Source organism: Galeopterus variegatus, unplaced genomic scaffold (assembly GCF_000696425.1).
Source record: "Galeopterus variegatus unplaced genomic scaffold, G_variegatus-3.0.2 Scaffold5799, whole genome shotgun sequence".
In the NCBI taxonomy this organism is placed as follows: Eukaryota; Metazoa; Chordata; class Mammalia; order Dermoptera; family Cynocephalidae; genus Galeopterus; species Galeopterus variegatus.
The window spans coordinates 87212-103325 of NW_007731910.1; the positions used below are offsets into that span (position 1 = coordinate 87212).

General features: G+C 44.3%; 1 protein-coding gene across 1 annotated transcript in view; it reads right to left on the reverse strand.

Moving 5' to 3' along the window:
* The window catches only part of SLC4A5 (solute carrier family 4 (sodium bicarbonate cotransporter), member 5), a 101456-nt gene that overhangs the window by 69567 nt on the left and 15775 nt on the right, over positions 1-16114 (reverse strand). Inside the window, exon 3 of the mRNA XM_008590000.1 lies at positions 11932-12123. Within this exon, the coding sequence (XP_008588222.1) occupies positions 11932-12123 (192 nt within the window). The remainder of the gene's footprint in view (positions 1-11931; positions 12124-16114) is intronic.

The following is a 16114-nucleotide window of genomic DNA, read 5'->3' on the forward strand; positions in this document are numbered from 1 at the left end:
CTCCTGGATGGCTCTCAGGCACCTCAAAACTCCACATTCCAACACTGAATATGTACCTTCTCAAAACACGATTCTCCTGTGTTCATTCATTCATTCATTCTTACTTTCTTTCACTCAATATTTAATGAAGGCCTCCTATGTACCAGGCATTGTTCTAGGTATTAGAAAATAAATGTAAGAAGACCCATGTGTCCTGCTCTCTTGTGTGTCTGTTCTAGTCACAGAGGAATGACAATAAGCAAGTAAACAAATACATAAATGACCATTTCAGGTAATGATAAGTGCTCTGAATAAAACCCAAAATGCCCAGGGGAGCTACCGCAGACAGCATGGTCATGAAAGGCCTTCTGAGGAGGAGGCATTTGAATTGTGACTTGGAAGATGACAGTGAGCCCCCTCTGCACATCTGGAAGAAGAGTGTGACTGTTCCAGACACCCTGAGGTGGGAATGTGCTGGTCTTTGTGGCTGGAGCATGGCGAGCAAGAGTAAGAGGGATGATATGACATTGAAGAGGTGACCAACGCATTGGCCAAAGGTATCTATCCTCTGCACAGTCCAGACACCCTGGGGTCATCCTTCCCTTGCCTCTCTTTCCCTCACCTCTACCCCTATATTGAAAGTTTTCAAGAATACGTTCCCTCCTCACCTACCCCGTTGCCCTGCCCTGGTTCAGTCTCTCATCAGCTGTCTCCTGGGCCTCGTCAAGTCTTCTCCTTCCTCCCACCTCTCTATTTCCTCAATTTATTATTCCCTTCTGTTCTCACTGATTTCTGCATGGACCCCCAATGCTCAATCATTTCAACTGCTTTTTCAACACACCCTCCACCCTCTTGCTATTTGACTTCCCAATAAAGCCCGCCAGTCAATGTCCAAACAGGAATTCATTGGCCCAGTCCTCATCTCTGAAGGTGTGTCTGAGGGTTCCAGGGGGAGGCACTGTGATGTGGTGGGATGGTGGAGGTGGGGTGCACAGTGGACTTCCAATCCAGCTAGACACAGGTGGGAATCTCAGAGTTTCCATTGTTCATGAAGGAGCTCAGTCTGAATGGACAGGGTTGTTGGCAGGACTAAGTCAGGTAATGAGAATAAAACACTTGACATAAGGCTTGGAATGTAACAGGTCCTTAACTCCCATCACCCCCATCCCCAGCACCCAGGCCCATGAGCCCCACTGTAGAAAACCACCCAACTGTGCAAGTGGAGGGTTTCTACCTTCAGCAGTTCTCAAGTGCAGAAACCGTCCACTCATCCTTGTCAGCGCCCTTCCCCATGTCCCTTGATGCCATTCCTAACCTTCACTCCTCTCTTCAGGCTTCTTGATCCATCTCCTACCCCACTTCACCAAGAAAATAAAGGCCTCCAGGCATGAAATCCATCAACTTCTTCTCTTCTACTCCTTCTATGTCCTTACCCCTGCTAACCAAAAGTTCTTCCTCCAGCCTAATCCCTAGTCCCACCCATCCCTCTCTGCCTCTTTCAGATCCTTATTTCACCAGCTAGCCTCTCCTTACCTGGATCTTCAGCTTCTCCCTCTCTCTACCTTTTTTCTCTTAGGCTATGAATAGTTCTGCCGATCCCAAACACCCTGCCCTAACCCTGCCAGCCTCCCAAGCTGTCTTGCTCTCCTTCTCCCTTCCTTTACCCCCAACTTCCTAAAGAGTGGTCTACACTCCACTTTCTTCTTGCCCGATTACTTCCCAACCTGCTGCAACTGGTTCATTCCCCACCACACTAGGACATTGACTAAGGCAGAGATTTCAAACTGGCAGCTGAAAGATGTGTTTAATTCAGCTCTTACAGAGCATAAAGTTTTTGAAATTATTGCTAAGATAAAGTATCATAAGTTTTCACATAAAAATCTAGATCTCTGACTCCTTGAAAATTCAGATGCTCTTTCACTGTGCCCACATTTCTGCTTGGCAACAACCAACATGAGCTGACTGATGGGTGCCTTCTTAGGTGGGCATATGCTTTTCAGTTTGCCACACTCCTCACTACTCCCTCCTGCTACCCTACTAAATTTCGTTTATGCTATGCACCCTAGTTTACGATGCTCTCGTTATTTTATTGTTAAACCAATAAGTTAATAAAATCAATCAAACCAACAGCACAGTGAAGGTATGGTCGGGCTTATTTTTCTGGGACATCAATGCAGCTGGCTGCTCCCTCTGAACTGAAATGTTACTCTGGGTCTCACAACATGGTACTTCCTTGGTAATTTTCCTATCTCTTTGAAGATTCCTTTTCAATATCCTTCTCTAGCTTTTCTTGCCTGGCTAATACTTAGATCTTGGTGTTCCCCAGGATTTCTCCTTGGTCTACTTCTCTCCTCTCTTTCCACATTCTTCCTGGGCTAGTTCATGTTCTTTACGGTGTCACTCTATAAACGAGGTCACGCATGTCTCTAGGCCCTGCCTGTATTGAGCATTCCAACTACCAACTGGACTACTTCATCTGGGAGTTCTGCAGCCTTCTCACATCAACCTCAACATATGCACAACAGCTCTATATCCCTTCTTTCAACATCCCAACTCTGCTCTCTTCTGCTTTGATTAATAGCACCCCTAGCTTCCCAGCCATCCAGATGAGAAATGTTGGACTCACTCCTGAAGTCTCATTCTCTCTCACCATCCATGTCCAACTGGACATTAACTTATTTAATTTGCTCCCTGGACATATTTTGGCTGTCTCTCTTTCGCCCCACCCATTGCCACCATCTTGGTGCAGGCTCTCTATCTCCTGCTCCTATCACTGTGGTAGCCACCCCCTGCCCCCACTGACTCTGGTTGCCCCATCCATTCCCATTTCCTACAGAGCAGCAGAGTCTGCTTTTAAAACACTTCAAACATGTTCATGTGGTAGACTCCTGGGAATCACGGTGCTCTTTGGGCAGCACCATAAAATATTTTGCACATGAGTTAGAGATGCTTTTACTAGCATTTACTAACATACTAGAAAATATTATCAATTTATCTGTATGTAGCTCAGTGGACTTTCTTTATTTAAATGGATTTTATTTCTGAATTTTTCTATTACTTTCAACTTATGTTCTTTTATTAGGTTATTGACAGCTGATGTTTGCTAGCAGACACTGAAGGCTTAAGGAAATTTATAGAAAAAAACCTCTGGGCCGGCCTGGTGGCGCACTGCTATAGTGCACCGCTTGGGAAGCGTGGTGGTGCTCCCGCCGAGGGTTCGGATCCCACATACAGACCGGTTCCCGCTCACTGGCTGAGTGAGGCGCGGGAGCAACACCGAGGGTTGCGATCCCATTGCCGGTCCCGGTCCGGTACGGGGGCGACACTGAGGGTTGCGATCCGTTGCCGGACACGGAAAAAGACAAAAGAAAAAAGAAAAAAACCTCAACAATTGAGAAAATAACCTTATTTTTTCTTCAAGTTGGGAGAAGACTATGACTGCTTGATTCTGAGGGGCCATACCAATTGTCCATGAGATCAGAGATCAGTAACTACTTTTTTAAAATGTAGGTTTGATCATGTCACTCTCCAGGTGAAAAACCTTTAATGGTTCTCTATTGCCTAAACCTAGGGTTGGTGACAGGGCTCAAAACAGCCCTTGTGATCTGGCCTGAACCTGTCTTTCTAGGTTCCAGTGTGACCCACACCCAGCCTCTGTGGACTGCAGCTACCCTGGATCCCAGCCACATGAGACCACAAACACCGTTCTCTAAAGAGGAGGGCTTACCACTCCTTGGGTCTCTGTACCCATCCCCTGAGTCTGGGATCCCCTTCCCCCTTTAAGACCAGATAAGAAGGCAAATAAACGGAAGGATCACAGAGAGATGAGACAGAGAAAAGGGCAGGAAGCCTGAACTAGCCCTGTCTGGGCATTACCTGCTCCCTGGAATAGCTGAGCCCTGGGGTCTCTGGCTGTCGGTGCTGCTTCCAGCCCCAGCCTGTTTCTGCTGCTGCCACCCTGGCCGCTGCCTCCACAGTCCTCTTCCACACACAACAAACTCACTTTTGTTTCCAGTTAAGCACCAGGGGAAGCATGGAGGGGGGCGGGTGGGGGGGAGAGGAGGAGGAATGCGTGAAAGCCTGGGGAGGTGGAGAGAGAGGGCTATATGTAGAGAATAGAGATGTGGTAAGTGTGAGAGAGATTATGCAAAATCGTGTGTGTGAGAGAGAAAAACTATATGGAGAGTGAATTAAAGATACTGTGAGTGTTAGAGAGATTGTGTGTGTGTGTGTATGTGAGAGAGAGAGACAGAGACAGAGACAGTGGAGAGAGATCTCTGGTGCACTAGAGAGAGAAGGTCTCAGTGGCTGCATTGGAACCTCAAACAGGAAGCTGGGTCTCCACAGCAGCAAGGGCACTGGCAGCAGATTACCTGTGAGGGGACTGGCAAAGCTGTCCCTTTACCTCCTCCCCCATGAGGCTTTCCTGCTGTGTCTGGGGGGTCGGGGAGAGCCCAGTACCTCTCCTCAGGCCCCTTTATAAAGGCAGCAATAGGATTTGCCTTGAGACTCCCCAGGGCCTCCTTAAGAGCCTTGGCCACTTAAGAGCCTTGGCTGGGCAGGGCCCCTGGGGGTGGAGGTGGGGTTGTTGGAGATAGGGGGTATTTGCTATGGTGTCTCACATTTCACAGCAAGCACTGCTTGGTCAGGAATGTTCCATGTAGCTGGTTTCTCTTCTCCAACTTTAAACCCAAACTCCTGATCTGCTTCCTGTCCATCTACTGCTAAGACAGAGTGCCAAATGTCATCATTCAGTGGGTGTTGTCTGAGCATCCACGGACAGTGGGAACTGGTCACTTCAGGGTATGTGGTGAACGCCTGTTGGGAATTATTTTTCTCTTCTGAGAAACTTCTAATCTCCTGGGTTTGCTTTAACAAGTGCTTAGTGAGTACTTAGATTGTGCCAAGGTTGATTAGAGGTCACTGAGTGAGTGGTGGCTGCTCCAAGGAGCTACAGATTCTGAATTCACTAAGTCTTAGAGCTGGGAGGCAGCTTAGTGATGGTCCAGTCCTAACCCCTCATTTCACAGATGAGAAAACTGAGACCCAGTTTACACCATAGAGGGCTCCCCACCGCTGCCACCCCCAGGCCTCAGCGTAGATGAGCAGAGCCTGGGGGAGAGACGACATCTCCCACATCCTCCACACCACACTGCCCTAGTGGCTGGCTCCACTGACCACATTTTCATACCCAAGTCTCGAAGATCAAGTATGCCTGTTTTAAAGCTGAGAAAACAGAAGCAGAGGGTCAGGGTTATGTGTTTAAGTTTGGGCCCCAAGCAAATGCTACCATGACATAGAACCTAGGAGTTCCTGCCACAGTGAGCTCCTCAGCAGGGAATGGCAGTGAGGGTCTGGGTCCCACCTGAGGGTCCCTGGCTCAACAGCTTGTGCTGCACTGTCACTGAGCAGCCACTGCAGACCAAACCAAGTCAGGTCCTATGGGTGGCTTCAACACCCAAAGAAAGATTGCCAAGGATGCCAGAAGGATTCTCTCTATCAAAGTGCTGCTGTAAAGGCCCAGACCTGGTTTGAACTCCTCACTCTGCTAATTACTAGCAGTAGGTTCTTGGCAAGCCATTAAGCTCCCTGAGCCTCAGTTTCCTCATCTATAAAGTGGAAATTATCACACCTACCTCACTGGATTATGGTGGGGATTAAATGGGATAATATATATAACATGGTTGGCATAGTCCTTCTCATATACCAATCACTCAGTTAATAATGCTGCTATTATTGTCGTTGCTAGCAGGTGTGATACTTCCTCCCTTACTACCAGTCACCAGTCTGTCCCCTCTAAACATTCCAAGGGCTCAATCTTTTTCAGCTTCTAAACTCCCATCTATTCCCATGCTAGCCCCTACCCCACCCTCAGGCCCCTTCCCTCCTGCCCTCCTGGTGATTTAGCTTGCACATGCTGGGCTGCTGGATCAGGGCTTCTCTAACGCACTGTGGGTCCCACAGACATGCAGCACATCATAATCTATGTAATGAAAAATGCTACAGGCAAGAGCCCCTGTCTTCCATAGCTAACAGTGAGAGTCCTGTACCCGACCCAGCTGTGGGAATGGATTCAATCAGCAGTTGCTGGGGGAAACAACTCAGCAGGGACAAGCTTCAGGAAACACACAGAATCTGTGCTTTCGCCAAGTGGGGACTGACTAGTCATAGACACAAAATTACCTAGTGGAGTGCAAACCGGCAATCATGTAGACTTCAACTCCCAAAAAAGACCCGGGAGGCATTTATGTCCAGCAGGAAGCCAGCATCAGGACATGGTCCTGCGGTCCTCAGCTCTGGGGAAGTCCTTTCAGAGATTCCTTCCCTCTTAGGCCCCACAACAAATTGCAGCACAGTCAGCTTTGCTGGGTCAGGGTCTGTCTTGTTCATGTCGTGCTGCTGGCCCCTGACCCGGGGTTCATTCAGCATGGGCACTCAATAAATATTTGCCGGGTGAATGAATTTGGCTGATTAACACTCAGGAGCACATCAGCTGGGATTAGCCTCAGCAAGAACGGAGCCAAGAACAAGGAAACGGAGCTGGGGGTGGAGTGGCACAGGGAGGGCTTCTGTGGCTCAAGGCTACTGAGTGTTGGGGAACAGGAGACAAAACGTGAGGGTGCCAAAGTCATTCTTGCCAATTGTGTGAAGCAGGTCTTTGAGAGGGGACTTGGAGGCCCCAAGTCCTAGTTTTGTGAGCACTAAAGTTCTTTTTCCAGAAAGAAGTACATAAACTCCAAATGTGTTCTCTTAAGAGAGGACGGAGAGAATCTTCCCATTTGTTGTGTTTATGGGAATCTCTCTTGTGAAAGGGAGCTTTGGGGATGTCTGCTCAGCCCCTCTCCCCCTCCCCAAGGATGACCCCCTAGCAGCCGTGTTTGTGTAACATATGACCTGTGCCCCAGGCCACAGTTAATTGGACCAGGAACAGGTCACTGGACACCTGACCCAAGCCTGGAAATTTTGAATTGGGTTCTAAGTAAAACTTTCCTGACGATTTCTGGGAGACAGAGCATGTAAACTGGAAGCCGAGGGCACAGAGAGGCAGAAAAAGCTGGGCTACAGAGAGAGAGAGAGAGAGAGAGAGAGAGAGAGAGAGAGAGAGAGAGAGAAGAATGAAGTGGACCCAGAGGAGAAGCAGTAGGAAAAGGCCATGCAGTCCCAGACAGGGACTGAGTCCACCCACTTGAGCCTGGCTGTTCTTTCTGCTTTGGGACTGTGAGAAACTCCTATAATATGAACAATCTCTCTGTCCCTTTTCTCTCTCTCTCTCTTCCTTGCCCCAGCCAACTCAAGGTTTCTAGTCCTGTGATAAAATTACCTTCTTAATCTTGAGTCCCCCTCACTTGCAATTCTAGGGTATGAAGATTTTCTTCTGCATATTTTCTTGAAAACTGTGAGTATAAGAGTTATAAAAGAATGTTGAGGGCCGGCCCGGTGGCGCACTGGATAGTGCGCCGCTTGGGAAGCGTGGCGGCGCTCCCGCCCAAGGGTTCGGATCCCACATACGGACCGGTTCCCGCTCACTGGCTGAGCGAGGCGCGGGAGCGACACCGAGGGTTGCAATCCCGTTGCCGGTCCCCGGTACGGTAGGGGGCAACACTGAGGGTTGCGATCCGTTGCCGGACACGGAAAAAGACAAAAAAAAAAAAAAAGAATGTTGAGTCACTGTAATAAGGAGAGTTAGAATCAATAAAAGAAATCAATAAAAGAAAATGGAGCGAAGCAAAGGCAGAGCAGGCCTAAAGAGAGAAAGGAAGGTCAAGGAAATGAACCCTGGCCCTGGCCTGGATAAGAGAAGAAGCTCAGTGGGGTTGGAGGGGCTGGCAGAGACCGGCAGGTGCATGGCTAGCTCCCCAAAAGTGCTCATGGGTGGAAGGTCTTGGTGTGTTGGGAATTGGGGGAAGACTCGGTCAAAGCTAGTTGAGAAATTCTGACAAGAAATCCCTCAGCCTTTCTCCTCTGGGTCCCGCACACCACTCTGCTCCTCTGGACCTGGGAAGGGCAATGACCTCAGCATGAAATCAAGAAGGCCCTGAGCATTTGTAGGAGACCTCTCAGAGAAGAGAGGATGAGGACACGCATCTCATTGGAGCTCCAGGGGAGGAGAATCCAACATTTCTGGAGAGCCAAAATGGTAAGAGAACTTACTTGTACCGCATCCATTATTCGTGATTTAAGATGTATACAGTGTCACCAGAGTCTTCAATTGGCATGTTGCCCTTGTTTTGTTTTAGTGAATACAAATGCAGTAAAGTGAAGAAACTGCCATTTAAAATCAAAACAGACAGTTGCTGCTCCTTGCCCGTAAGCCAAGAGAGGCATCAGGAGCCTGATTCATATCAGTGGAAGGTGGAATCTTGATCCAGCTTCCCTCCTCTTGCAGAGGCCGGTGGGGAGGGAGAAGAGAGGGAAGGAAATTTCAAAGCCTCTTTCGGTTCTTCTATGCTGCTAAAGGGCTAGACTTAGAGATGGTCTTTGTGTTTAATTTAACACTTTGTGCAAAAATGGACAGGGTAGAGAACAATAAATGTGACAGATAAAGTGAGGGGAGTGAGTGTTTGTGTGCTGGGGAGGGGGCAGCTGAGTAGGGGGGGCTCAAAAACTGAAAAGCAAGTGAGAAACTGAGGAGGGCAGTGAGGGTGGGGTGGGAGTTGCCAAAAATACAGAGGCCAAAACTGCAGAGAAAGGTGACCAAGGGGAAATTTCCAGCGGCCATAGGATTTTTAAGAACAGGGAAACTAATACCTTGTTTTAAAAATTGTGTATCCTTGCAACACAAAAAGCCCTCCATGGTTTCAAACCTTCAACAAAGCCTGCTGCTCACATATATGCCTTAAATGACCGATTCTGGGGACACCAAAGAAGACAGAACTCCACGCCTGAGCTGGCCTGGGGGTGAAAACAGAGAACAGATACAGAAGGTAAAACATAGCAGACCGAGAGCCCACCAGGCAGGAGCTTAGAGACAGAGTGACACTGAGACTAGAAGTTCCTAGAAATTCACATACATTTAAGGCAAAGGTATGGACCTCTTCCAGAAAGTGGGCATGGAGGCTGGAGTGCACTTCAGCAAACTATCAAGAAATAAAGTTATAAAAACTTTATATTTATTACAACTTTCATTGGTTCACTTGCAAACTCAGGTTTTCAACCTGAGTTACCCTTAAAGTCTCAAGGTCACTAATTCAGGATTCTCTTCTAATAGGGTTTTTTGTTTGTGTTTTGTTTTTGTTTTTAGGAGAATAGCCGTATGTGGCTGGGGAGGGAATGTTGTGTATGTTGATAATTCCAGGAGATCCAGGTTTTAAGTCATCATGCAGTCTTCCTTGGGGAATTTTAAAATTTGCCTTTCACTCCACAGATGAGAAGACTGAGACTCTAAGGTCTACACACCCAGGATGGTCTTGGCCGATCTTGTTTCTCTTATATCTTAGCTCCAGTTCTAATTTGTTGTCTAGAAAAGCAGAAGTGCAACCATATTTCTAAAGCTGCTTCTAATCCTCTTGCTCCTAAGGGCTTCTCAAGAGGTTCTCAGAGCCAGAAAATGCATTTTTTTCCCCAGGGTAGAAAGCATGGTTTTTATAGATTCTTATCACAGATTGATTATTCTATTCACCATATGTGTTCTGCTGTGTCAAAATTGATTGGCTGCTAAGTATTGACTTCCTAAATTATACTCATACGGCAGGAAGGGATGGTGAGGATAGAGAGAATAATCAAAACAACTGCTATGGCATATTGTTCCCTATCTACTTAACCCTTTCACCATAAGGCAGTTTGGCTACTTGGAAGGACTCTCAACCTGTGTCCAATCTGAAGACTGACCAATGATGTCTTAACAAAGGAAAGCAGCATGGTAAAAGGTCATGCATAGACTTTGGAGTCAACAGATCCGTTTTCATTTCCCAGCTTTACTGATTACCAGCTGCATCATGTTATATCTCTTTGGGCCTTAGTTTCCCAATCTGAAGATGGGGATAATAATATCTCCCTTTTAGTGTTGGTTGGAGATTAATTGAGAAGATGTATACTTCCTGATTTCAAACTATATTACAAAGCTATAGTAGTCAAAACAGTATAGTACAGACACCTAGACCAAAGGAGCAGATAAAAACAGACATCTAGACCAAAGGAGCAGAATAGAAAGCCCAGAAATAAATGCACATGTACATTGTCAACTAATATTTGATAAGGGTGGTAAGAACACAAAATGGGGAAAGGTTAGTCTCTTCAATAAACAGAGTTGGGAAAACTGGATTACACATGAAAAAGAATAAACTTGGACCCCTATCTTACACCACTCACAAAAACTAACTCAAAATGGATTAAAGACTTAAATGCAAGACCTGAAACCATAAAACTTCTAAAAGCAAACAGAGAAAAAGCTCCTTGACATTGGTCTTGGCAATGATGTTTTGGATATGACACCAAAAGCACAGGCAACAAAAGGAAAAATAAACTAGTGAGACAACGTGAAACTAAAATGCTTCTGCATGCCTAAGGAAACAATCGACAAAGTGAAAAGGCAACCTGCCGTATGGGAGAAAATATCTGCAAACCATGTATCTGATTGGGGGTTAATATCCCCAGGTGCAAGAAGTTTTCTCTAAGGGGCTCTGAGACGATCCAGAGAACAACTCTGATGCAAGGGGCTGGTTTCCATGCACAGGGCATGGAGCCAGCATGAGAACTGGGGGCCTAGGCTGTATCTTTCCTGACCCTGACCTGCTGTGGGATTGAGGACCAGCAGTCGCCTGGGCCTCAACTGGAATGAAAGCAGAGATGTCACAGGTCCTCTAGGTTCAAGGAAGCATCACATTTCTATAGGACAGTGGATCTTTAACCAGGTACACAGTGGAACCTAAAAGAAAAGTACAGATGCCCAAGCCCCATTTTATACCTGTGCCAGGGAGTTGTCTTGTGTATTTCAAAACTATCCTGATGGCTACGAGCCCTAGAGTGCTTATTAAAGCCACCCTCATGGGTTGCTCTGAAAGGAATCAAAGTGAGTTACTTGGCATTTGCTTCAACTTTATAGTTATGATTATTAATACTATACATTTAGTTAAAATTATAATGAACTATCATTCACAGAGTGCTTTACAGGTACAAAGCCCCTTCACATACATTGTCTTGTTGGATTCTTGCCTTTATTCTGTGAGGCAGGAACTGAGGGGGGTCTCCTCTCAATCCTTCATCTACACACCTACCACGTCTAGCCACCCACCCCGCTCAGGCCCCCAACATTCTGCAGTATCCTCTTCTCTTCCAAAGTGAAGGTTCCCACTTGGGCTATCTGGCCAGGCCAACTGATCCCCTTGCCTAGGCTGACTGGATGGGTTTACAGAATAGACAGGACACTCAGAAAGTAAAAACACACATGGTTAGTGCCCTACAGCAAAGAAAAATGGGTGAATCAGGCAATTATCCTGATGATGCTGGTAAAATGATTCTTGCATTTTTATTTTCTCTTGTGCAGGGCATTGGCACTGACTGTATGTTGTAGCAGAAGCAGGGTTTATATCTGCATCCCAGTGGCCTTCAAGCTATGATGCAGGGTGACTAGACAATTCTGTGCCATTCCTTTAAGCTCAAGCAAGGAGAGAAGGTGGAGGTAATGTGAAAAGGAATTCAGTTTACAGTCCTATTATTGGTTCTTAGGGCAATGGCCATGTGGCCCCTAGGAATTTGAAAATGAGAGAAATAATTCTGAGAATTAAACCATGAAATCAACACAGAATGCATCAGAGTGGAGGTCGCAGAGTTGCCAGAGAGAGGCAGAGGGCTTCAGCCTGTCGGAAACTGTCCATGAGTAAGGAGCTGCTTGGCGATGGAAACATAGAGCCTGCATGGCCCACATTCTCCAGAGAATCCCCCCTTCCCCTGCTGTGCCCCATCTGGACCCACCAGCAGGATGGCTCCCCAGAATGTGCCCCTCAAGGAACTCACGAGTCCTGCTGATAAGACCCACGCTGCTATCCTGGCTGAGTGCCCTGTTCCCTGGTCCAGTCAGTTCCTGCTGTGGCTTGTCTGGCCGCAGGCCCCAGTGGACTTTTTGCAGGCCTGAAAGATGTCCTTTCTGGTCACCTTTTCTTTGAGGGTAACTGGGGACTGGAAGCCCGATGTGGATGGAAGGGCAGTCTGTGGGCACAGCACAAAAGAGCGGGGAGGCAGAGTTACTGAAAATTGTCATTTCTCTGTAATATCGACCAGTTAAAAAGAGATTGGCACATGGAAGCAAAATGAAAGACATGGGGTGCCTGGTTAGGGCCACTGCCCCGAGGCTTGGGTTTGACAAAATTCCATTTAATTCCATTCAATTCCATTGAACCAACTCAATGGTTGCTGGAAGGGATACTCTCAGTGCTATAATTAGAATTCTATTAGAATGAGCAGAACTCCCATCTCCCCATTCTAGCTTGTCCAGAAAAGTGATTACCAGATATAGCTTACGACACATGGTTCAGCAAAGAGTCCCTCAGTGGGTCACAGCTTAATCCAAAATGCCAAGTCTCCTTTTTAGTTGTTATGGGAAAGTCATATGCATTTCCATTGAGTGCCATTTTTACAACCGAGGACTACGTGGACTACTTACCAGAAAACTACTTATCAGAAAAGTGAGTTATTAAGTGTTTCTCAAAGCTGACTTTGTAAACTAAAATATTCAAGAACTAGAGCTACCAAGGACCGTAATTCAGAATTCCACCAAGAAGCCCAATTGCTGTGTAACCCTGGGTAACAAGCAAAGCCCCCAATAGGTCTATGCACACAAAGGCAGTTGGAATTCCCTCAGCTCTCAGGAAAGAAATTCTCTTACCAGTTTAACATCAGTGCTGCCTTGAGTTGGTCAACAATTTTAAAAGTGATTAATAGTTTTTTTAGCACAGTTTTAGATTTACAGAATAATTAAGCAGACAGTACATAGAGTTCCATGTACCTACCTGCTTCCTACCCCCACCGCCACCCCCACAATTTCCCCTATTATTAACATCTTGCATTAGTGTGGTACATTTATTACAATTAATGAACCAATATTGATACATTATTATTAACTATAGTCTATAGTTTACATTAAGGTTCACTCTTCCTGTTGTATAGATACTTCTATGGGTTTTGGCAAATACATAATGATATGTATCTACTATTACCTACTGTATCTTATAGAATATTTCACTACCCTAAAAATCTTCCGTTTTACCCATTCATCCCTCTCCTCCCTCCCCACAACCCCTTTTTATTATCTCTATAATTTTGCCTTTTTCAGAATGTCATGTAGTTGGAATCATACAGTACGTAGCCTTTTCACACTGGCTCCTTCAGTTAGCAATATGCACTTAAGTTTCCTCTGTATGTTTTCTTGGCTTGATGGCTCATTTCTTTGTATCTCTGAATAATACTCCATTGTATGAATGTATCATAGTTTGTTTATCCACTCACTTATTGAAGGACATCTTTGTGGCTTCCAGTGTTTGGTGATTATGAATAAAGCAGCTACAAACATTCATATGCAGGCTTCTATGTGGATATAATTTTTAACTCAATTGGGTGAATATCTAGAAGCAAGATTACTGATTCGCATGTAAGAATTGTCTTCCAAACTGTCTTCATGTGGGTATACCATTTGCATTCCCACTAGCAATGGAAGAACATTCCTGTTGCTCTGTATGCTCACCAGCATTTGGTATTGTCAGTTTTCTGGATTTTAGCCATTCTAATAGGTCTGTAGTGGATCTTCTTGTTGGTTTAATTTGCAATTCCCTAATAACATATGACATTGAACATATTTTCATATGCTTATTTACCATCTGCACTTCTTCTTCAGTAAGGTGTGTGTTCAGATCTTTTTCCAATTTTTAATTTGGTCATTTCCTAATTGTTGAATTTTAAGATTTCTTTGTATATTTTTAGATGCATGTCATCTATCAAGTATATCTTTTGCAAATATCTTCTCCTAGTCTGTGGCTTTTCTTTTCATTCTCTTAACAGTGTCTTGCACAGAGCAATTTTTAATCTTAATAGAGTCCAACTTATCCATTTTACCCTTTCATGGATTGTGCTTTTGCTTTTGTATCTAAAAACTCATTGCCAAACCTAAGGTCACCTAGATTTTCTCCTATGTTATCTTCTAGAAGTTTTATAGTTTTGTATTTTATATTGAGGTTTAAGATCCACCTTGCATTTTTTTTTTTTTTTTTTAAAGATGACCAGTAAGGGGATCTTAACCCTTGGCTTGGTGTTGTCAGCACCACGCTCAGCCAGTGAGTGAACCGGCCATCCCTAATTAGGATCTGAACCCATGGCCTTGGTGTTATCAGCACCGCTCTCTCCCGAGTGAGCCACAGGCTGGCCCCCACCTTGCATTTTTGTTTATTATTTTTTTTTTTTGTTTTGTTTTTCATACCCTGGGACTCGACCTCAGCTGCTTGGGATTATTTTCTGACTCAATTTCTTTTTCTTTCTTTTTTTTTTTTAATGTTTAAAAAAAATTTTTTTTACTCTATTTCTTAAAATCAACACTTTGACAAGTAAAGCAGGTTGGAGGATAGGAGCAGGACTCCATCACCACATTCTTTGCCCTCTCAGAATCTTCACAGTTGCTGTTCCCTTGGCTGTGAACATGTTTCCCACAACTGACTTTGTCCTTCAGGTCTCAGTTTACATTTCCATCCCTCCCCTTCATTTTCTCTCAGCCCTGTCAAAGGACAAAATTACAACAAATTTAGTTAAAGATCTCAATTGGCTTTATTGTGATTCTTGAGTTGGGTAACAATCATTCCATAAAATAGAATGTGTTCCCTTAAGATCCACTTTCAGTTAATTTTTGTGAAAGGTGTTAAGGACCATGTCTAGATTCCTGTGTTTACATATGGATGTCCAGTCATTGTAGCACTATTTGCTAACACTATCCTTCCTCCATTAAATTGCCTTTTCTTCTTTGTCAGAGATTAGTTGATTACATTTGTGTGGTCCATTTCTGGGCTCTCTTTTCTGTTCCATCGAACAGTTTGTCTAGTCTTTTGTCAACACCATGCTGTCTTTACTGTAGCTTTTATAGTAAGTCTTAAAGTTGGATAGTGTCAGTTCTTTAACTTTGTTCTTCTTCAGTACTGTGTTGGCTATTCTGGATCTTTTGCCTTTCTCTATAAACTTCAGAATCAATTTGTCAGCATACAAAAAATGACTTGCTGAGATTTTGATTGGGATTGTATTGAACTTATAGATCAAATTGGGGAGCACTGACACTTTAACAATGTAGAATATTTGTATTCATAAACATGGAATATCTCCTCATTTACTTAGATCTTTGATTTCTTTCATGAATTTTATAGTTTTCCTCATATAGATCCTGTATATATTTTGTTAGATTTATGTCTAAGGTTGTTTTTTGTTGTTGTTGTTGTTCGGTTTTCTTTTCTTCTTCTTTTTTTTGTTGTGCTAATGCAAATGGTATTGTGTTTTCAGTTTCAATTTCCGATTGCTGGTATATAGGAAAGCAATTGACTTTTGTATATTAACTTTATATCCTGCAACCTTGTTATGAACACTTATTAGTTCTAGGAGTTTTTTCATAAATTCTTTGGGATTTTTTACATAGACAGTCATATCATCTGTGAACAAAGACAGTTTTATTTCCTCCTTCCCAATCTGAATACATTTTATTTCATTTTCTTATCTGATTGCATTAGCTAGAATTTCCAGTATGATATTGAAAAGGGGTGGTGAAAGAGGATATCCTCACCTTGTTCCTGATCTTAGTGGGAAAGATTCAAGTTTCTCACCATGTAGTATGCTGTTAGCTATAGGGGTTTGTAGATTATTTTTTTATCAAGTTGGGGAAGTTCCCCTCTATTCCTAGATTACTGAGAGTTTTTATTATGAATAGGTGTTGGATTTTGTCAAATGCTTTGTCTGCATCTATTGAAATTATCATGTGATTTTTCATCTCTAGCCTGTCTATGTGATGGATTACATTAATTGAGTTTTGAATACTGAACCAGTCTTGCATACCTGGGATAAATCTCACTGGGTCATGGTGTATAATTCTTTTTACACATTATTGGATTTGATTTGCTAATATTTTGTTGAGAATTTTTGCATCTATGTTCATAAGAGATATCGATCTGTAGTTTTC